General features: G+C 57.9%; 1 protein-coding gene across 8 annotated transcripts in view; it reads right to left on the minus strand.

Moving 5' to 3' along the window:
- The window catches only part of PRRC2B (proline rich coiled-coil 2B), an 88,757-nt gene that overhangs the window by 11,492 nt on the left and 54,864 nt on the right, over positions 1–22,401 (minus strand). For 4 of the 8 annotated variants that reach the window (XM_046023632.1, XM_046023628.1, XM_046023629.1 and 1 more), the window contains exons 12-25: positions 21,479–21,794; positions 19,567–19,751; positions 17,293–17,488; positions 10,683–10,899; positions 7,908–9,968; positions 6,436–6,635; positions 5,805–5,950; positions 5,124–5,265; positions 3,392–3,474; positions 2,777–2,965; positions 2,433–2,630; positions 1,911–1,997; positions 1,087–1,191; positions 745–937 (exon numbers count right to left, since the gene is read on the minus strand). In XM_046023632.1, coding sequence (XP_045879588.1) covers positions 745–937; positions 1,087–1,191; positions 1,911–1,997; positions 2,433–2,630; positions 2,777–2,965; positions 3,392–3,474; positions 5,124–5,265; positions 5,805–5,950; positions 6,436–6,635; positions 7,908–9,968; positions 10,683–10,899; positions 17,293–17,488; positions 19,567–19,751; positions 21,479–21,794 — 4,318 coding nt within the window. The remainder of the gene's footprint in view (positions 1–744; positions 938–1,086; positions 1,192–1,910; positions 1,998–2,432; positions 2,631–2,776; positions 2,966–3,391; positions 3,475–5,123; positions 5,266–5,804; positions 5,951–6,435; positions 6,636–7,907; positions 9,969–10,682; positions 10,900–17,292; positions 17,489–19,566; positions 19,752–21,478; positions 21,795–22,401) is intronic. The other 4 variants (XM_046023633.1, XM_046023631.1, XM_046023630.1 and 1 more) reach the window with 2 other exon arrangements.

The raw sequence follows: 22,401 nt of genomic DNA on the forward strand, positions 1-22,401 counted from the left end.
TCCCGAATGTTCACGCGTGCCCGCCTTCCCAGGAAGTCAGCGGGAGGGAGTGTGTGCAGAGCCTGCTCAGCCCCGTGCCGCTGGCCCCGTGCTCCTGCAGCCCCAATCTGACTGGGGAGTGGGGGAACACGGGCAGGTGGCGGCATCAGGGCCCCGCCCAGGGCGGGGACGGGCTGCAGCTCACCCTCCCACCCAACCCTTGGCCCGCACTGTTGGGAATGGCCCCACTGCAGCAGAGATGGCCCAGGTCTCGGACCCTGGCTCTTCCCCCGCTGCACCAAGCCCACAGTGGAGGGTCAGAAACGGACTAGAGGAACGGCGTCACTGGGACTCTGGCAGCTGGGCCCTCAAAACCCCGCCCTGGCCCTCTGAGCGCCAGCACCGTGGCGAAGCAGACTCCCACTCTTCGACGGCTTGACGGACACGAAGCACTTTCCAGCTACGACCTCGTCTCATCGGCTAGCCCGCGGACAGCCAGTCTCTCACAGACGAAGGGGCTGCAGTGCAGGGGCCTGAGCCCCTCACCAGCAGTGAGCCCGTCTCTACTTGCTCCCAGTCGGCTTCCCGGGGGAGGGGAGCAGGGAAGCAGGACAAGCAAGTTATCTGCAGTGCCTGGGAAGCTATGGCCTCCCGACTGCACACCAGCTCCTACTTCTGCACACTCCTTAGCGCAAGCGATCCAAGAGGGGGACGACTACCCGAGCTGGTTCGGGCAGGGGAGGGTGTGTGGGGGGGAGGGCATACCTGGAAGAGAAGCTGAAGGCGCGACAGAGGCCACAGGCATGGGCGGCATGGAAACGCCACCGAAGGAGCTGTAGCTGACCCCGTTGGAGGCTCCCACAGACGACGGGGGTTGGATGCCTGAGCCCGTCCCACTGGGAGAGCTCTGCTCCGGCAAACTGGGTGAGTTTTCCCAAGCCTTGCGTGCAGACTCCATCTGAAAAGCAAGGCAAGCGGAAGCATTAGCACCAGGAAGGCGGCGGCTGGCACAGACAGAGGACGCGGCACGGCGGGCGGGGCTGCTTGCTCCGGCCTCTTCCCCAGCTAAGGCACCCAGGCGGTCCCCCATCACTCTGCTGGTGTTACCTTCAGGGTGAGGTCTGCGGTGGGGAAGGACATCTGGGAGAGGCCGATGGCCCTCTGGATGTGATGATCGCGCCGGAGGATGGGAATACTCGGGGCCAAGCCCGCCTGGAGGGGAGGAGACCATGGAGTACGATAGGCACAGCGGCCGAACGACAGCGCAGCGAAATGCACCTTCAGTTCGGGCCTCGTGTGCTCACGACCCTGGGACGAGGCTGCGAGCAACAAAGACCACGGCTGTCTCCTCCAGAGAGCTGCCTTCACGGACTCCCGCAGCAGAATCCGTGGAGAGCCACGTCCACGCCCTCACCCCGTGGCGCACGGAGGCACCGGAACCCAGCTCGGGGATCCCAGGTCCTGTCTTACCCACCCCACCCGTAAAACTAAAGAGATCCTTGGAACACTTCTTCGGATGTGAACCCAACAGCCCTGCCCACACGTGCCCAGTGCCCGTAAACCTATCACAGGGGTCGTGAGAAATTGCTCAGAATGAAAATGCCCCAGCGCCATCACACATACGTAACCACAGAACCTGGAAGATCAGAGAATTGCAAAGTGCCAAATAAACCAGACCCTGGGAATTACATTTTCTCATTTTAAGATCACAAAACCATGGTGTGGAACATTTACACAACTTGCCCAAGGTCGTGCAACCAGCTAGAAAACGGGGCACACCTCACACCAGGTCAGGTAGCTGACCCCCAAACCTGGTACTGGTGCCCTCCTCTGGCTTCAAGTCGCCCTCCAGCCCCCTGGGAGGCTTGCTCCCTTTGTTCCAGGCCTGCCAGCACAGAGAACAACAGAGCTCGGGGGCGAAGCACACTCACGTTACTGGCCAAGGCATCCTGAAGTTTGACGACCGGATTCCCCGCAGGCCCAGAGGCAGAGCCAGGCGGCAAGCTGAAATCAGAGTCCTGAGGAGGACGAAGAGCCCAATGAAGTCATCCAGCCCGCCTTTCAGCAGAGGCACAGATCAACCTGACCCACGGTCTCAGTGACTCAAAAAATCGACTGAGCACCATTCACCAGACAGCACCCAAGGAAAGATGCCACCCCCTGCCGCTCCCTCTGTGGCCCCTGCCCGTGCCACTGGCCAACCCAATGGAGACAAGTGAAGATAACCCATCCGCTCAGCCTGAGAACCCGGCTGGTGCCAGGAGAATGATCTAGAAGGCAGCTCAGTAGTGCCTGCCACGTCCAGCGCACTGACATGCTCCCCCAGAATACTGCTTAGCTCCCCACCCCCACCCCGCTCCCTCTCACTGACAACTCCTCCTCAGCACCCTCCTCTCTCTCCAAGCATGAAAAAGAAGGATCGGGGGCGGGAAGGAAACACAGCCCAGCCTTACTTTTGGATTGACTCCAAATTCAATGGGCGGCACCGGCAACACAGAGTCCACGTGAATCTCCACCCCGTTAACCGGTGGGACGACAGCCCCCTGCAGCCGGTCGGCCCCCTCCGAGCCCTTTCTGTTTTTCAGAGACCGCTCGTTGCCGATGGGTCCCGGTCTGTGCTCCTTGCTCTGTCCTGACCCTTGTTCTGCATCCTTGATGGAAAACCAGGGATGCTGAGAAACACAGATCGGAAGGACCCCAACCCCCAGCCCCTGAGCCCCAGGAAGAGGAGAGAAGACAAAGGGCGACAGCCCCTCCTGCCCTGGCCCAGGCCACCGTGAACGGACATCCAGCTTACCTTTGGCTCGGACTGCTTCTGAGCCTGCTCCTTGTGGCCGTCAGCCTTCGGCTCCAGGCCAGGCCCGCTCATGTCCTCCGGTTTCAGGGTGCCGTATGGGGAGCTGCGCTGGGAGGAGGTCGCAGACGACTCCCGAGACTCAGCGCTCAGGTCAACGCCGCTGTCCCCCTGGCTGCTCTTAAAACCCTGCTGTGCGAGGGACGAAACGGGTCAGGAGTCCCGACCCCCAAACTCCAGCGTGGGACCAGGAAGCAAGACCAAGCCTGTGGCTGAGACACACCCCCCGAGTACGCCTGTCCCGACCTCCACCCTGACCCACCGACGGTGGCCAACACCCGAAGACGCCGCTGAAAGCACAAGCCGCTCAGTGGGTGCCAGACTCCGCCCCTTGTGACCCGGGTCAGACAGACCGGCCGCCGCCACCAGCTCGCCGGAGAGGCCCGGCAGCCCATCCTCTCGGTTAATCCCCCTCCCCTTCGCACAGGGCCCTCACACAGAAGAGAAGTCAAGACGGAAGTTGAGCGCCAAGCCGGGGCCTGTGGAAACGGCCCCGGGGCCAGGCTCCGCGGCTGCGCTGAGCACGGACAGGGCCCAAGCAGCAAGGCGGCCACTCACCTCGGTGGAGCCGGGCTCGGCGCTGCTGAAGGCAGTGGCGGCTTTTGTCCAGGAGTCGTTGGTCGGGGTCTGAACGGGGAGGGCTGCCCGAGGGAGCGAGACAGAGCGTCAGGGCATCGCGGAGGAAGCCTGAGGCCGGAGCCACAAGCCCGGGTGCCACCGACACACACCCGGGCCACCACCCGCCCTCCCTGCCCTGTTAGCGGCGTGCCGGAGAGACGGGACCCCCAGGAGCTGGTGGCAGGCTTTACGCAACTTCCCGGCAACCTCAGACTCTCATAAACGTGCTTCTCGTCCTCCATCAACGAGGTGCTCCGGCAGGCCGGCCGGCAGGTCTCACCCCATCTGGGAGGATTCCGCACCGCCATCCCTGCGAAGCGCAGCTTTCTCTCGCCTAAGCCAACGATTCCTCTCTACAAGCCCGCAGCCCTCACAAAGACATTCGAAGACTCAAGCCAGGATCACTCAACTCCCGCCAGCTCAAGGACCACTCCGAGAGTCCCAGAGAAGCCACAGACGCAGAACCTGCCACGCTGTTTTCAGATCCAGCGCCCACCCCCCCACCCCCAAGCGGCCAGGGCAGGGGGAGTCCAGCCCGCTCCAAGGGACGAGCTGGCGGGCATCTGCGGGCCAACATTCACACGTGCAACCAAATCATTGGACAGCGACAGCTTAGAGATCGTTATACTTCCAATCAAAGCTTGGGTCTCTACCAATGGTGTGTGTGTGTGTGTGTGTGTGTGTTTAAGATTTTATTTATCTGAGAGAGGGAGAGACAGAGGGGGCATGTGAGAGAGCACAAAGGGGGAGTGAGGGGCAGAGGGAAAAGCAGGGAGCCCGGGGCAGGGCCCAATCCTGAACTTCGGGATCATGACCTAAGCCGAAGGCAGAAGCTTAATCCGCTCAGCCAGGCAGGCGCCCTCTCTCCCAGGGTTGTTTTTCCAGTGTGCTAGAAGCAAGATCACATGGTCAAACTCAAAGAACACCCAGAACCCAGAACTGCGGGTGTCTGTCCTGCGGCTCTGGGGTCACATCACTGCGCTCTGGAGACCTCAGCTACTCTGCAGAGCACACTGGAAACGGACAATTTCCCTAAGCTCCCCTGTGAGGCACCATGCATCCCCTTCTCTCCTTCACCTGTGTACTCTGTACGGCTCTGCCCAGAGTCGGCATTCAAGAAAAACCTGCTCGATCAAAATGGTTTTATATTTTAAAATGAAGAGACCAGAAAAGGAGCACTGAATTAGAATTTTTTTTTTTTTAAAGTTCGGGGCAATAAATTTTCCAAGAATCAGGTGCCCTCACTCTGTCTTGCCGAGAGAGCATCAGGAGAAACTGACAGAACCCCCCGGAGTCGGGGTCTGGCCGGCTTGCAGCGCAGACAGGCAAGCTTCAGACCCTCTCCGCCTCCCTAGCAGCCACCTGCGGCTCTTCCACAGGGGAGAAGGAAGGGTTAGGGTTAGCGGACAGGGCCAGGGCTCTCGTCGTCTAGACCAGTGGACACACGGAGTGCTGTGCTCCTGTCCCAAATCTCAGGCAGGGAGCAGCCACTTTTGTCCAGCAGCGGGTGGGGCTCCGACGGCATGGGACACGGGGGCTCTGGAGAGGAGGCAGGGAACCCGGGAAGCCACATGGGCATTCACAGCCCCAAAGCAGGATGCTCCCGAAAGGGACCCTGGGCCCAGAGGGCAGCCCTGAGCCAAGCAACGGAGCCCAAGCGCCCAACTCTTACCCTGGCTGCTGCTCTCCCAAATCTCGGTGCCCAGGCTACTGCCGGGCACGGACACGTCACTCTGCTCCAGGCACAAGTTGTTTTGCTTTTTAGCAAACCGGGGAGGAATACGGGAGGAAAGACCTCGCCCCTTGACTGGCATCTGAGGAGAAAAAGGATGGTGTCCAGCCTTGACGTGAAGCATGAAGAGCGACAATTTCTTCCCAGGGACGGCACTCTGGGTCCCCAAGCCCCCCACCAGAAACTGTTCTGGAGATGCTGGAATAGTCGCCTCCTGATGCCTGAATCACAGGCAAACTGCCAACCGAACCGCCCAGGAGGGGCCGCAGAGGCCGAGTGGGCAGCGGACAACCCTGACTGCATCTGAGGACAGGGTCCCCGAGCCTCATGATGCCCCACGTGACGAATCTCATCCCACACAGGCCAGAGCAGCAGGAGGATGGTGGGGTCGGAGGGGCTGGTGGAGGCCGGCGTCCTGCCGTTGTCACCAGGTACAAATCACCGTCTTGGAGAACAGGATACTACCCCCTCCTCCACAGGACAACGGGGACCACAGAAGTACTCCCCGCTTCCCCTCTTCTATCTTGGGCTTCATTCAGAACTCTCGTCCTCTGGCTCTGGGTTTCTCCGTCCCCGCCCGCCAGCCCCCCCCCCCCCCCCACCGCCCCAGCCCCCGGTCACCTGCACGGCCTGCTCCTTCCTCCTCCTCTCTTCCTCCAGCAGGCGGCGCTGCTTCTTGGTGAGGACCTCGATGAAGCCTTCACCCGTCATGGGGCCCACTTCGCTCTCCTCCCCAGGGCTGGACCCGCAGTTTTCAATGATGGAATCTGAACCCAGATTTCACAAGAAGGGACGGTTGTTTCCATTCATCAGCAGAAAGGATAACCCAGCCCTACCAGCTGCTGGAATCCAAGGACGGCTCAGCTCAGGAGGCCGGCAGTAGCCGGCTCCATGCCTCCGAGGACGAGCATGCTCGCAGGGTCTATGGAAATCCCGCTGGGAGCCCTCCACCCTCCCCGAGACCCCTCGGCACACGGCTATCCCAAACCAGAGACCCGAGGAGCACTACAGTTACAAAGACAATCTCTGGAAACAGAAACGCCAAACTCCCAGTTCTGCTCCCGGACAAACCCCTCAACCTCTCTGGGCCGCGGTTCCCCCTCTTTGAAACTGGGACACCGTGGGGCAGCTCTGGGCACCAGCAAGGCTGTGAGCAACGACAGGGAGGAGTCCTATCTGTTCTGCTCGCCTCCGCAGCCCCACGGAGGCCGTTGCTCCTCTTCCCCCTGAAGACGCGAGAGGACAGACTCACTTCCGTAGTTCAAGTCAAACTGTTTCATGGTCTCTCCCTGTTCACCCGCCCTCTGAACAGCCAGTTTGGCCTCCTTCTCTGCCTTCTCACAGGGGGCGTCGGGGGCGTCAGAAGTGGCATGGGCGGGTCGCTCCAGCGCGTAGTGGCCGCTCCCACCACCGCCACCACCAAGACCTCCAGGCAAGGCCTCGTCCGGGGACCTGTAAAGGAAGGAGGATCTCGTCAGCTCGGATGCGGCTGCAGGCCGGGTAAGGAGGGGAAAGGAAACCCCGCACGTGTGCACAGCACCCAAACGGACACAGCGCACTGACCTACAGCATCCTGTCGTCCGATTGAAGCTGCTCTCCGGTAGCCGTGCGTGGTGTGCAAGCCCCATGGCATCCCCTCCCCCACACCGCTTCAGCAGCTCTGCCCCCTCACGGGGAGCACCGCTCCCCCCACCCCCTGCCCCTTCCAGGACTCGGCACCCCTGTTCCTTCCCACCGTGTGCCACACTCAGCGGGCCTGTGCAGAGAAGACAACGAAGGACTTGTCCTGAGCAGAGCCACAGAACTTTCTGCCCCGGGCACACAAGACTGGCCAGCAAGGAGCCAGACCTGGCCCTAGCACAAGGCTCTCGGCAGAAGTCAGAAGCAAAGCCAAGTCTCGGCACTGGGGCCGGGACAGCGAGGCTGGGCAGACACCTGGAAGGACCAGCATTCTCAGAGCCCCTTCTCTGGGGTTCTGAGACAGTTCCACCCAGGTTTCTGGCTCTGGATTCTAAGGAGGCCAGGAGGCAGGAAGCAGCCTTCCTCAGCCTGAGCTGTGGCCTGCGTGTGGTCAGGAAGTCAGGCTACCCAAGTGACTCCCTGCATGTGCTCTCCCCCTTTCCCGGATTCCAGGCAGCCTGTGGGCAACAAGCAGCCCCAGAGCACGGATCAACCCCCAAAACCCCCAGGTCCCATGAGAGATGCTCACAGGGCCTCGGACGCCTCACTCCCTGCTGCTATGGCCTGGCTCTTTTGACAGGGAGGCGGTTAATCCCCAAAGCGGGGCCACATTTCCTCACTGTCGAGAAGCAGACTCGGGGTCAGGAGGCCAGAGGCCCCTGAAGCCACTGGGTGACAGCAGCCACAGGGCAGAGGGACCCGGGGGGCTGGCACCATCCACGGGCAGCGCCTCCTCAGCGGGGCGGCCACCACACAAGTACCACTGGGGCGGGGACTCTAAGTTCTGGTGTCCAAGCCACGACAACAATGACAACCACACACCATGAGAGAAGCGGACAAGCAGTGCAGGAGCGAGTGATGGAGACGCTCATACACGATGGCCCTGGCAGGCAGCCCCCCAACCCCGCCCCAGGGCACAAAAGAGGGACAGAGTCGGCTCCCGACACACGGCGGGACACGCATGCATGGAGTGCTGCTTCAAAAAACAGGCTTAGTAACAGAACAACAGCAACAGAAAAGAGCCTGGGGTGGGGTTTGTTTTACCTTTTGGCTTTCAAAGGCGTCCCATTCTGCTGGCTCTCATAACGGGGAGAAGGGTCACCACCTGGCCTAACCGCCTTCTCCCCAAACCCCCCCGGCTCCAGCTTTCGGCTCTGCCTGTCAGCCAGGGGCCTCTGGCTGGAGAAGCTCCTCTTGGCCAGTTCCTTCTTCTCACCCACAGCAGCCCCGGGCAGGCTGCCGTCTGCCTGGGGGTCGGGTTCAGCCCCTGGGCCCTCGCGCCGCTCCCGCCTCTCGCTGAAGTCGCTGCTCTCGGAGGCTGTCTCCCACTCCTCATTGGCGTGATCAGATGAGTTCTGGTACGAGAGCTCGGGGGACCCACTCTTGTCCCCGGGGCAGAGCTTGGGCCGGCCTGGCCACGGCCCTGCCAGCAGGTGGGGCTCCTCCTCGGGCCCCCAGAGGCCTAGGGATTCTCGCTCCTGCCGGAGGCGCCGAAAGCGTGGTGGCTTGTCCTGGCGAGGGGGCCGCCTTCTCCGGAATGGCCGATTCTCTGTGCCTTCTGGGTCGGCCGTGTGGTCGTCAGGGAAGAAGGGCCTCTTGTCCTCCAGGCGGCTGTCCTCAAAGGCCCTGGCACCAAAAGAGTCAGCATGTCTGTAGGCATCGGGGACACAGTCCCTGTCTGCAGGTCGCCGGGACCCGCACGCGTCTGGGGAGCTGTACTCCTGCCAGGAGGCGCCGGGGCTCTTGCTCTGCCAGCGGGCGGCCTCTGTGGACACGAAGGTTCTCCGCCCGTAGCCGCAGCTGCTCAGCCGGGGCGGGAGCGCCCGGCCGAAGGCGCGAGGGCCTCGGCTCTTAGCCTCCAGGCTGCTGTGGTCCTCGGAGCACACCTTGCTGGAGCGCCAGGAGTCTCTGAAGTCCCCCTTCCTCAGGGCACCGCCCTCCCGCTCCAGGAGCGAGGCTTCGTTCCCGTTCTCTGAGCCTCGCTGCCGCCGCCGCTTAGGAAGCTCTTCGTACTCGGAGCCCTCGCTGTGGGTCTCGCTGGCGATTCGCCGCCGCGGCTTAGCCCTGGGGAACTCTTCCGGCTGGCCGAGGTCCCGCAGCCCCCGGCCGCGGCCGCTCCTCGGGCCGCCGCCGTAGATGCCACGCACCCCGAGTACCCCCCCGCTGCAGAGGCCGGGACCGCCGCCCACAGGCCGCCCTCGGAACGTGAACTCTCGGAAGCCGCGGCCGCGGCCCCGGGCCTGCCCTCGGCCCCCGAAGGCTTGCTCCTCGTCAATAAAGATCCAGTTGTTCCTCTTTGTCGGGGGAGTGTCACTGGACTCCCGGGGGGGTCTGCTCTCCCAGGCCCTGTCGGGCTTCTCATCCTCTTCACACCTGCTGGCCTCACGGCCCAAGCCAGTGCGGGCAGGGCCCTGGTCCTCCAAGGGGGAGGGGGAGGAATTGGCCAGCGCAGGGTCGTTCTCTTCGTCCTCGTCCTTGTCCGCCGAGCGAACCGGCCCCTTCTCCTTGGCCACGCGGGCACCCTCCTCCCCCAGCTCCTGCTTCACCTTCTCAAGTTCCTTCTCCTTGTCCTCTACCTTGAGGGCTTTCAGCACGGGCTTCTTGATGGGCCCCGACCTCCGCGTCCTGCCAGTCTGCTCCGGGTGCTGGCCGCTGGGACCCCGGGGCTCAGGCGTCCACTCGGGCTGCAGGGGCGGCTGATTGTTGGGGCTCCCTTCCTTCTCCCAGGAGGAGACGTTAAACGATGGCTCCTCCCGGGGCGCCCCCTTCTCGATGCTGTTGGCTGTGTCGGTGGCCTCTGGCGGGTGGCTAACGTCCCAATTGCTATACTCTGGCTTTTTCTCGGCTGGGGCAAAGTCGGGCTCCAGCGGGGAACACCTGAGGTCTGGGGTGTGACCCCCAGGAGCACCTGCTTCCTGAACATGGTCTTGGGGTGGAAACAAAAGCTCCTGGCCTATTCTTTGAGAAGAGACACAGCTGTCAAAGTCTGCTTGGGCCTTCTTGTCAAAAGCACTCAAGAACTCCTCCCCTCTCTCCTCAAGGAGATCGCGCTGGGCGCCTACGCCCCCTGACCTTCCGGGTGAGGCAGAGTAAGAGCTTTCATTCCTGAAAAGGAACCAGAAAAATCAGTCAATGTGATTGGAGCCTGGTTCCTGGTTTCCATGCTGAACACAGAGTTTAGTTTTAAAAAGAAAAAAATTTTTAGAAAAAGAAAACGAAAAAGAAAAAAAAAAAAAAACCAAAAAAAAAAAAAAAAAAAAAAAACACAAGCACCAACATTTGCTCTATCTTTAAACACGTCTTAGAGCTGCTGGGCCATGGATTGCTGGGTGGCCCCCGGCGTCCAGACTGAAGAGTGCGGTGGCTGCTGGTGGACTCAGCGTGCCACAGGGAGGCAGAGCAGCTGGGGATCCTCTGGTCCAAATGACAAGCTGGAGGCTGGGAGTCCGCGGAGAGTCTGGGGCACTGGGCCAGCAGGGCCCGCTTGCTTCACTTTCACAGGAAGGAGCCATGACCTAGGCACTCCACCCCGCCGAGCCCCACCCCTCGCCCTGACCCAAGGTTCCACAGATCTGCCTCTGACCCGGGACCTCTCCTTAGCCGCAGCCAGTCTCGCCGGCAGGTCATCGCCTCTCATACAAAAGCCTTCCAACAAACCTCATCAGTTCTCCATCCCCGGAGGGCACTGCCAGTCCCTGCACAGTGCCCTTTCTCCAGGCAATGCCTCCGAGGACAGAGCTTCATCCCAGAGCCCCTTGCAAGGAGGACACGGAGACTCTGCCTTCAAATTCAAGACCGCGGGGCCATGTTTCATCTCACCTGACGTGCATGTCCATGGCCAAAGTGTCATTGGATTTCGGCTGGGGAAGCGAGTAGCCCTTGCTCTGCAACGCCATGTAACCCTCGGGGCTCCACACGGGGGCTGGGTCGAGGGCGGCCACTTTCCTTTCTTGCAGTGGGGGCACGCAGCTCTGGTCCTCAGAGCGACAGCCAGTCCCCCCAAGGGCGTCCTGGGGCATCATGGGCTTCATCAGTCCTGAAGAAGGCAAAGGCAAAGAGCTCATATATACCAGCTCATTCGGAGAGCCACGCTCCAACGTTGGGGCATCCAGAGGCCCGAAGGAGACAATAGTTACCCTGTCACGTGGACACAACAGCCTCCCCCCCTGCAGCCCAGTCCATCATCACCAGGCTCTCCGTGCTCTGTGACCACAGCACCTCTGAACGCACACCCGCGTGCAACACTAAGTGTCCCAAAGAGCTGTCCTGGGGCCCGTGGCATCCAGCCTGTGCTCACGGGTCCAGAACCCCGTATGAAGAAGTACATCCAACTGGCAAAGGGAAACAGGAAATAGTTCAGTGGAGAGGTCGTCCTGTCAGCAGAAGGCCGGAGGGGCCACTCGGTCAGCCGCGAGGGTCCGCCAGCAAGCAGACGCCAAGGCCTCCTGCGCACATGGAGGAAACCGAGCTGCGCACCGGAGAGCTTACGAGGACGGAGAGCTGGGCTCTGCCTGCTTCAAACCTGAGCCAGAAGACTTGGGAGGGGACTTTGGTTTCAGGTCCTTTTTTTTTTTTTTTTTAAATGATTTTATTTAATTAATTAATTTATTTGACAGACCGAGATCACAAGTAGGCAGAGAGAGAGAGGGGGAAGCAGGCTCCTGTGGTGCAGAGAGCCCGATGTGGGGCTCGATCCCAGGACACTGAGATCATGACCTGAGCCGAAGGCAGAGGCTTAACCCACTGAGCCACCCAGGCCCTAAGACTTTATTTTTAAGTCCTCTTACACCCCACGTGGGGCTCGAACCCACAACCCCAGAATTAAGAGTCAGATGCCCCGCCAGATGTGCCAGACAAGCACCCCAGCTCCTTCTACTCCTAGCCCTGAGACTGACCGCAGCACTCCACATGTTTGTACAGCAAATGGGGGCAGGAGCACACACAGAGGACGACAAACTGTTAACTGGCCTGAGGTGATTAACAGACAGAGGACAGGGGCCCCTGGGTGGCTCAGGTGGTTAAGCGTCTGACTTGGTTTCAGCTCAGATCATGATCTCAGGATCATGGGATCGAGCCCTGCGGTGGGCTCCGAGCTCAGCGGGGAGTGTGCTTGGAGATTCTCTCTCTCCCCCAGCCCCTGTCCCCGCCTCAAATAAATAAATCTTTAAAAAACAAAGAGAGAGATTGCACTACTGGGTATTTACCCTAAAGATACAAACGTAGTGATCCGAAGGGGCACGTGCACCCGAATGTTTATAGCAGCAATGTCCACAATAGCCAGACTATGGAAAGAACCTAGATGTCCATCCACAGATGAATGGATAAAGAAGATGTGGTATATATACACAATGGAATACTATGCAGCCATCAAAAGAAATGAAATCTTGCCATTTGCGACAACGTGGATGGAACTAGAGGGTATCATGCTTAGTGAAATAAGTCAATCGGAGAAAGACAACTATCATATGATCTCCCTGATATGAGGAAGTAGAGATGCAACATGGGGGGTTAGGGGGGTAGGAGAAGAATAAATGAAACAAGATGGGATTGGGAGGGAGACAAACTGTAAGTGACTCTTAATCTCACAAAACAAACTGAGGGTTGCTGGGGGGAGTGGGGTATGGAGAGGGTGGTTGGGTCATGGACACTGGGGAGGGTTTGTGCTATGGTGAGTGCTATGAAGTGTGTAAACCTGGTGATTCACAGACCTGTACCCCTGGGGATAAAAATACATTATATGTTTATAAAAAAATAAAAAATAAATAATTTAAAAAAAAAGAGAGAGAGAGACAGAGGACACCTCGCCCCCAGACAGAAGCTGGCTGGGGAAGGTGTGTGCCCAAGGCCTCTCTGTCCATGTGGATCAAGTGGGGGCGGAGGGGGGGAAGGCAGCAGGGCAGAAATTAAAGGTCTCATCAGGCCTAAGCCTATGGAGAGAAAAAGATCTGATTTCTCAAATATTCTCTTCACGAAGCTTATCTGCAGCCACACTCTGTGTTGTGCCCATCTTTTCCTGAGATGATCTGGCCGGAAAACAGTTCGACATTAAGCCAGCGGGCTTCAAGCTTTCCGGTAGCTGTGGAAGGCCCTGATACAGGACTCCAATATAAAGTTAGTGCAGGGCAAGGGCTCATTAAGGGCTGATTGCGAGGCACACTGAAGCGGTCGACACTGTACGTCAGCTTGGTTTTGGCAATGTGGCGGCTCTTACGACCCGAAAAACCCTAGCACAGACACTCTCTGCCACAAAGATCCCATGCAGAGTGTGTCAAACATCTCGCCCCCACCCAGAGGTTCCCAAGAATACGGGAAACCCCAGGGGGCTGAAACCACAGCCCCAGGCCAAAGCCACAAGCTGGTGCTTCCTGGACCGGAGCAGGGAACACCTGTCAGTCCCAGCAGCTAGGGGCAATGGAGTTTTGCAGAGAGCCGTAACTGGGACGCTGCTCAAGACAGAGACCCTCGGGGGCGCCTGGGTGGCTCAGAGGGTTAAAGCCTCAGCCTTCGGCTCAGGTCATGATCCAGGTGTGCTGGGATCGAGCCCCGCATCGGGCTCTCTCCTTGGCGGGAAGTCTGCTTCCTCCTCCCTCTCTCTGCCTGCCTCTCTGCCGACTTGTGATCTCTCTCTGTCGAATAAATAAACAAAATCTTTAAAAAAAAAAAAAAGATATTTAAAGACAGAGACCCTCAAAGGGTGAGGCCCTCAGTGCAAAGGTAGATTTTAAAATGTATGCTCCTTAGTACAGGAAAACAGGAGGTTTATGTCTCAGTCCGGGCCAGCGGGGAAAAATCAGTTTGCTCCTAGGACTATGAAGCCGTGCCGGCGTTCATGCAGCTTTTTGGGGAGGAGGATTCGGGGTTATACCCCCAGAGTGGCACAGAGAATGTCCCAAGTTAGGGGAACAGGTGGTTCTAGGCTGGCAGAAAACCAGCCCAGAGGGACAGACTCTCCACTTGAGCCATACTGGGTTTCCACAATAAATGAAGCTCTGCTGAAGATGAACTCACAACCCGGAGTCACCAGCCTAAGTGGGAAGCAGCCCGCCATGAGCCCGCCGCAGGCCGGAGTTATGTACCTCCCTGAGAACTTCAGGTAACAGAATAAACACCAGAAATTATGTTTTAAGAATTGGGAAAAGCATAACAAAGTAATTAAGAACTTAAAAAAATGTATGATGCACACGCACAATAGATTTGATCTGACTTCGGCTCAGCTCGTGAGCTCGAGGTCCTGGGATCCCCACCCATGCTGGGCTCCGAGCGTAGCAGGGAGTCTACTTGGGGGCACGCGCGTGCACGTACACTCTCTCTCTCTCTCTCTCTCTCTCTCTTGCTCTCGCTCTGCCCCTCTGCCCTTCCCCCGCTCACACACGCACACTCTGAAATAAACAAGTAAATCTTTAAAAAAAAATTTGAGAAAAAAAATTCCAGTAATAAAGAGAAAGAGGAGATCTTAAAAGCAACAAGAGTGAACTGGGACCCAGCAGAAAGGCCCCCACCAAGAATGGGTGTTCTGTTACCAGCAAGGTAGTGACCAGAGAAAATACCATCTACAGTCACAATCGCATCCATTACGTGAGTTTCAAGAGGCGTGCCCCCCCACCCCCGCACTCAAAGAGTCCCAGAAATCTGCCACGAGGGAGATGGGAACTCCACGTGTGTGCGCCCACGCCGGAATCGACAACGCTGTCTGGGCCAGAGGAATAAGGAATGCCCCGAACCACATCCGGAGAACGTGAGGAGGACAAAGAGTCACCAGACAAGCTCTCCATGTTGGTTACCATGGATCTGTCGCCACTTTCAAAAACCCACAGTTAACGTGGATGAAAACTAACTGCTAAATATCAAATAACAGGATAAAACTGGGGGACGCCTGGGGGGCTCCATCAGCTGAGCGTCTGCCTTCAGCTCAGTTTGTGATCCCAGGGTCCTGGGATTGAGCCCCATCGTGGGCTCCCTTCTTGGTGGGGGCCTTCTTCTCTCCCGCTCCCCCTGCTTGCGCGCTCTCTGACAAATAAATACATACACAAAATCTAAAAAAAAAAAAAAAAAACCCAAAACTATAAAACTGCAAAGAAAAAAAAAAAGCCGTGGCCAGAGAGCAAACAGAGCAGGTTACGCAGACATGAGTCACCCTCAGCAGCATCGGGAGCCAGAAGAAAAGGAAATACTATCTTCTGGGTCCTGAAAGAACGAACTGCCAACCTAGAATTTTACACCCAGCAAGAGAAAGAGTGTCATAAAGACTTTTTCAGGCAAAGAAAACCTACTGCCAGAAAAATCTCCTGAAGAACTCAAGAGAACATACTTCGTGGAGAAACGTCACACCAGATGGAAGGAAAATGCGAGAGAGAAGGCAGTGAAGAAACCAGTGTGCGGACAGGCAGATACGCAGGCGCGGATTCCATGAAACAACACAAACAGTAATGACTAACGTGGTGGCCGGAAACACACGGAACTAAAATCCTAGGGAACAAGAGGAAGACAGACTGACAAGGTCACGAGAGCTCAGGTCAGCGATAAGGACGCTGATCGGCTGCTGCAAGTGAGATACGTGTGTCAGAGTGTGACCACTGACAGAGTAGAAACAGAACGCAGAGTACAACCACCGAAACAACAGGGAAATTTGCTCCAAAAAATGAAGAAAAAGAAAAGCGCAGAAAGGCGAGATTCACAGAAAGTAGGAAATCTGAATGTAATAACCCCCGTGGTCTAAAGTGAGGCGCTCTGGCGCTTAGGTCGGATTTTTCCGAGTGTAAAACCACACACGTCTTGTATGTACAAACTCCCCCGAAAAAGGGCTCAGAGAGGCTGACAGTGATAAGATGGAAAAAAGAGTGAGCACTCATGAAAAGAAAACCGGAGTGATGACATTGATATCCGACAGAGCGGACATCAGAGCAGCCAAGGACAGCAGGTGCCACGTGACAACAGGAACAGAACAAGACGCATCACTCCACACCTGTCTGCTTCCAGGACAACGGAAGCAAACCCCAACAGGCTTAGGGATCTGACAGATCCACGGTCAGAGCAGGAGACTTTCCCCGCACCTCTCCGTAGTGGGCAAGCGGGGCTAAGAGCTCGAGGTGGGACAGGGATGTGCATGCAGCACATCGGCCAGTTCCAGGTAATGGGCCGCGTCCAAACGGAGGGGAACACTGTTTTCAAGCAAAGCTAGAATGTTTAAAAAAAAAAAAAATCATGTAAGAGCCACAAAGAAAATCTCAACAAGTGCCAAGCAATCTAGACCAGGAACTGGTTGGTGCACAAAAGCCCTAGAGTGAAGTCTGAGCTGCCACCTGTTGTTAAAAATAAAGCTCTACCGGAAAGTGATCGGGCTTGTTCAATTACTATCACCTCTGGTCATTTTGGTTCTAAAACAGTAAAATGGAGTAGTGCTCAAAGCCTAAAATACTGACTATCTGGCATTTATAGGAAGGTTTCCTGATCCCTCTTCTCTATCGTCCAAATAATATTGCCTAAACACAAAGCAACCACATTAGAAATTAACACCATAAGGGGTGCCTGGGTGGCTCAGTGGGTTAAGCCTCTGCCTTCGGCTCAGGTCATGATCTCAGGGTCCTGGGATCGAGCCTCGCATCAGTCTCTCTGTGCAGCAGGGAGCCTGCTTCCCCCTCTCTCTGCTTGCCTCTCTGACAAATAAATAAATAAAATCTTTAAAAAAGAAAAGAAAAGAAATTAACACCACAAGGATAATCTTAAAACTCAATGGAAAATTTACAATGTACCATTAAAAATCATCAACCAAAAAAGGGTGATGAACCAAAATCAGACTAACATTCAAAACTGTACAACAATAAAAAAGCTGTATCTTAAAACTTCCATTCGTGGCAATTTATAGTTTAGGTCATACTTGAACACTTACAGCAAAAGTCAGAAATTAATGACCTACGTATTCAACATAATTAGTTAAAAAGAACAGAAAAATCTCAAAGGAATTAATGAGGAAAAGAACGGAAATTTATGAACTACAAGCCAAATAATATAAAGGAATTAGGAAATCCAAAAGCTGCTTTTTAAAAATGGCATTACGCAAACCTTGGGAAGGACAAATCAAGGACAAAAAGGAAGGGAGAAGGCACAAAGAACATTACGAATGGAAAGCGATAAACTTCGATTAAAAAAGAAAAAAGGAGCAGGACAAAACGACACAGCAGGAACACCAAAACTAATTAAAACAATGTATAATGCGTGACCAGAAGGACGCTCCCCAGCGATTCCGTGTGACTAGTACCGTGACCGTATCCTCCCCTCGCAAACGACAGAAAGCTAGAGCTCAGAGCGGTCCCAGTCCCGTGAGCTGCGGGAGAGGCCAGGCGGGAGTCCGGGCGGGTCCACCTCCCGGGGGCACGCCCTTCCCCCCACACCGTCGCAGTCTCTCCCAGCGCGGCCCCCTGGAGCTGCTTACCGGAGGGGTGGAGGGCAGACGGGTAGAAGTCCACGGGGGCGCGAGTGGGCGGGATTCGTGGGTCCATGTAGGAAGGCATCATCATCCACCTGGGATCGAAGCCCAGCATCTGGGGATGGTGCGGGTAGAAGGTGCGCTGCGGGGGGGCCGGCGGCGGGTACACCGGCTGCCAGTGCTGCATTTTGTACAGCTGCTCCTGACCGGGGAGAAAGACCAGGTCAGACACGAGCCCCCGGCAGAGCCTGCACCTGCATGGGTACTCACTTGCAAACACACACACTCACGTGCACACATGACGCACACACACACTCACGTCCCACCCCCCCCACCCCCCCAGCCCACTCCCGCGCCCGAGGCGTCTGACGGCCCCCACAGCTCTCGGCGGCGGAGCAGCCCGAATCCCAGCAGGCCCCACGGGAGCCGCCCCACCTGCCGCGAACTTCGGCGCCCACGACTGCCTGCCTCGTGGGGCCCTGGTGACGCGTGGGGCCCTCCACCTAGAAGGCTCTGTCCCCGCCATCCTGGCTTAGCCCTGCTCTTCCTCCAGGTTGGCGCTGAGAGAACCCTTGCTCCGGGCAGCCCCACCACAGCTCACGGCAGCCCCGGGCGGCCAGCCTCTGCCCTCAGCGCTGGGACTGCCCTCCGTGCCCTGATGGCGGGGGAGGATTTCACATGGCCGGGCTCCCTCACAGCAGGGGCACCCTTGCCTCCGACCACCAGTCCCGGCACACAGAAAAGTCGCTGCACAAACAGATGAGTATCAGCAAAACATTCTGGTCAAGGTCCGAGACCCTGTGAGGATGCAGTTCCAGCCCTGCCCCTTTGGCATCACTGACCCCTGGGGCTGTCCGCACAAGCACCCCCAAAACCAGCCTTCCAGCAGGGGTCAGGTGCAGAGGCGGACAGGGAGAAGAGCCGACCGGCTGCGCCCTTCCCTTCTACAAACAGGAAGGCCCGGGCCGGGCGCGCCAGACAGCTCTGCGGCCCCCCACCAGCACCCACCAACAGGGCTCCGGGCTGCCAGCCTCCACGCAGAGCTCCCCTGTCCGGCCCCCAGGCCCTCAGGGAACCTGAGCAGACGGTCTGTCCGGCCGGCTCCTTCAGCTGCCCTGGCACGTTCAGACTCCTTTCTATTCTGCAGGAAGGACCCTGCCCCCGCCCCGCAGAGTTACTCTCACGGCTGTGTCTGGCGGGAGCTAGCCCGGAGAGCCTCCTGGTCGGTTAGCTCCCCGCCAAGCCTGCGAATCACCGCGCGGCGCTGGCTTACACGGCCGCACCGCCAACAGCACGAGGGACGTCACTTCCTGTTTGCAGCTCAGGAGCTGGGCGGCTTCCAAAATACCTCGAGGGGGCCCGCGGAAAGGGGGAGCTGAGGGGAAGGCTTTAAAAGCAACTAAAAGAGATTCTGGAAAAGGCTAAAGACTCTGATTCGTCTCCCCAAGGCACACATGTTCTGATGCACATTCCGTGATGGCTAACCACGACGGACACATCTGGCTGCCGGGCGACGTGATGTCCACGTGCCACTCCCACTAAGTGCGCAGCTCAGTCCGTAGAACCTGCTGCTCCACACGTCCTCCTTGAAGACACAGGTGCGAGTGAGCGCTCCAGCGGGGCCACCAGAGTTGGTGTGATGACAACAATGACCCCCGTCATCCTCCCCAGGGCAGACAAGGTCCCTTTTGAGGTTTAGGGACCACTAATAAAGAGGACACCGATGACACTGATAAGCCAGCCTGCAGGTGCCCTAAGGGCCTGGCTGCGTCGCTGAGGCAGGAGTTCATTCTTCCTGGCTCATCCAAGGCCATGCCCGAATAGAGAAGCTGCACAATCAGGATCAGAATCAGTTCAACTCAACACCTATAAACCTACATCCTTAGCCCAGAGCTAGCACACCTCTCCGACAGCTTTGCCAGCCCTCCTGGGCCTCCTCTCTCCCTGGGAGGGTCCCAGGGTGGACACCACTGGTCTAAGGAGAAGGCAGAGCGCACCGCCCGGAGGGAGTGCACACACCACCACCACTCCCTCGCAGACATCGGACAACACGGCCGGCCGCGACCAGCAGCGGTTCTGTTCGTTCACAGGAGAAATCACTTGGAAAAGTGAAAAAACGGCCAGGGCTGCTCTCCCAAGGCTCTAAGTTTTCAGGCCCAGCCCCTGCCCCCCTGACCCCCTGCCGATGAAGGGGGTATGCAGAGTTGCGAGGGCAGATTCCTGCCGGCTGTTTTCCCTGAAGGGGGAGGGGACATCCACCGAGCCTTCCGACCTGGTTACCTGCTGCTGCTGGCGCTGGAATCTGGGAGGAAGTGACTTCTGGTACTTGCTGAACTCCTGCGCAGGGGACCCAGCCTCCCTGGCCCCCTCCTCACTGCTGCTGCTCTGGGCCACGGCTGGAGGAGCTGTGGGGGCTTCTTCTGAAAACGTGCTGGGGGCTCCCTGGGCAGAGAACTCAGGAGAGCCTAGAGGACAAATAACGAGAAAAATGTCTGCACTGAGCTCACAAAAGCGGGGCTGGCCGAACGTTTACGGCAAACACTCATTCTTGCTGGCGCAGACATTCCACGGCTGGCCGACCCCCAGCCCCGAGCCCCGGCACCTGCTAACACCTGCCCTGCATGCGTGAGCTCACAGACGCCCCGGGACGCCATCGCTCTGGAAGCGAGAAAGCAATGGGTCAAGAGGTCAGGTGACCTGCCAGGGTCACACAGTGTGCGGTGAGGCTGGGGTTCGGTTCCAGGCGAGAGGTTTTATTGGAAAGGACTCCAGCAAAGCGGACAGCAGCCACCAGCTCGGGACAGCCCGCACCCATCATCCAGGCAGTGGGCGTCAACCCGTCTAAAGGTTGCACAAGTCACCGCGCCTCTCCCTGCCCGCCTCATCGGTAAAGGGCAGAGAACGGTTTTCTTCTTTCTTGCCCCCATCTCAGCTTTCTAGCTTTGCACTGGGGTGGGGGTGGGGGGTCCCCTCAGCTTTACTGAAGTATAATTAATGCCTGCATTCTTAATTCTACTGCAGGGGACAATCAAACCCCCACGCAAACCCCAGAGACCTGGCGGTACGTCCCAGAGGAAGGCCACAGTAGCACAGGGCAGGGGTACATGCAGCACCCAGGTCCGCCCTGAGGACCTGTCTCAACGGAGAGGTGCTCACACCAAAGCACCCGCTTCCCAGACTCTCCAGCTCAGTGAGTACTGGGGCTGGGCACAGGCCACACCCAGACTTCCGGGCAAGGAAATGGACAGAACGGTTGTCAGTTTCTCAGAGCTCCCCGGCCAGAGGACCCACCTGAGCAGCCTTCAGGGACTGAACCCAGCATCGGGCTCTTCTCTCCTAGAAAGAGTGGCTTTTAGTTCAGTTAAGGATATCACAAAGAAGGGCGCCTGGGTGGCTCTGTCAGTTAAGTGACTGCCTTCGGCCCAGGCCATGATTCCAGAGTCCCAGGATCGAGCCCCGCATCAGGCTCCCTGCTCAGCGGGAAGCCTGCTCTCCGTCTCCCTCTCTCCCTGCTCATTCTCCATCTCTCCCTCTCTCGCAAATAAAATCTTTAAGAAAAAAAAAGACATCACGAAGAACAAAGCTGGCCGTACTCTTTCAAACTGCTGCAGGAGCCCCTCTCCGCCACGCAGTGCTGTTCAACGTCCCTTACGGAGCCACGTGATCCACTCCCTGCAGAATTAACGCCAGGAAGAACGCACTCGAACGAGCAGAGCAGGCGGGCTTCTCTCAATGCCATGAAGGTACGTTCTTTGTGATTTTCTTAAACGAACTAAAACGACCCTGTGCTAGCGCCTGAATCTTTGGCTGGGCAGGGGCAGGAACGAGAACAGCGACGAAGACAATGAGGACCAAGCTGGTAACACGCATGCCTTCCGTATCTGGAAGCTGCGCCCAGTGCTTTCTGTACGTGCTCTCCCGTGCCCTCAGCGTGCGGGCAGGAACACACTACTCCATCCGTCGGACAGGAACACACTACTTCCATCCTTTCTCCCAGACAAGGAAACAAGCGCCAGGGAGGCGAAGCGTGTAGCTACAACACGATGTGAACTCAGGCCAGAACTCAACAACCCGTGCTTCCCGCATCCCCTTGCTGGCCGCTGCCAGCTGCACCGGGAAGCCAGGGAGAAGCAAAGAGAGCACGGCCAACAGCCCAGGGTGGCCGGTTCACGGGACCAGGCCCAGCGCCTACCTTTGCGCACAGCAGGGCCATTCTCCTGTGGGGGCGGCTTCTCAGTGCCTGGAGATCGGGGCACCTCCTTCTCTGCCTGCTTCTGGGCCTCGCCCGCCTTCTGAGCCTGCTTGCACTTCTGGTCCAGCTGCTTCAGCTTGGCGGCACAGGCAGCCAGCCTCTCTTCCCGGGCTCGGCGCTCCTCCTCCTCCCGGCGCTTTCGGGCTCGCTCCACAGCCTCGGACATCTCCGACTGCACAAACTTCTGCCGTGGGGCTGGCTTCTCCTCTTTGTCCTCAAGAGACTGTTGTCGAAACATGCTGCCCAGCGAGGACTTCTGCCCAGAGAATAAAGTTGGATGGAACAACGGGCCTGAGCCCAGGAGACAGGCCACCCGGCCATGCCATCAGCTCTCCTTCCCAAGACCCCTGAGCACCTTTAAGAGGCAGCAGTACTCACGTGCCGAGTGGACCCGGGTTCTATCCTGCTTGTCCCTTTACTAATCTGCAGTGAGGTCTGGGCAAGTGCCAGTGTCCTCTACCCTGTGTAAGCCGGGGACAAAGGAGGCCCGAGGGACAGTGCACGTGCAACAAAGGCCACGCAAAGTGCTCTGCACCGTGACTGACACGGGGAACAGCACCAGACGCTCTCACCACAGCGAATGCGCACACAAGAACGTCAGCCCCCCACCCCCGCCAGCTAGTGGAAAGGAGCAGACACCCCCACATTCATCATCTCAGTTGCAAAACAGCGCTCCTCTTTCTCCTATGAAAATATAGAAACCTCCGGGTGTAAAGAGGCACGAGAAATTAAAATTCACCATCACACATACGGTTTCAAAGCGACTCTTCATATAAAAAACATCTCTTTGGGGCCATTTCATCTGCTTCTGAGTCTCCCACTGGTTTCCAGTTACCAGGCAACCAGGGGGACGCCCTCCCAGC

The sequence above is a fragment of the Meles meles genome, chromosome 11 (genome assembly GCF_922984935.1).
Source record: "Meles meles chromosome 11, mMelMel3.1 paternal haplotype, whole genome shotgun sequence".
Classification (NCBI taxonomy): domain Eukaryota; kingdom Metazoa; phylum Chordata; class Mammalia; order Carnivora; family Mustelidae; genus Meles; species Meles meles.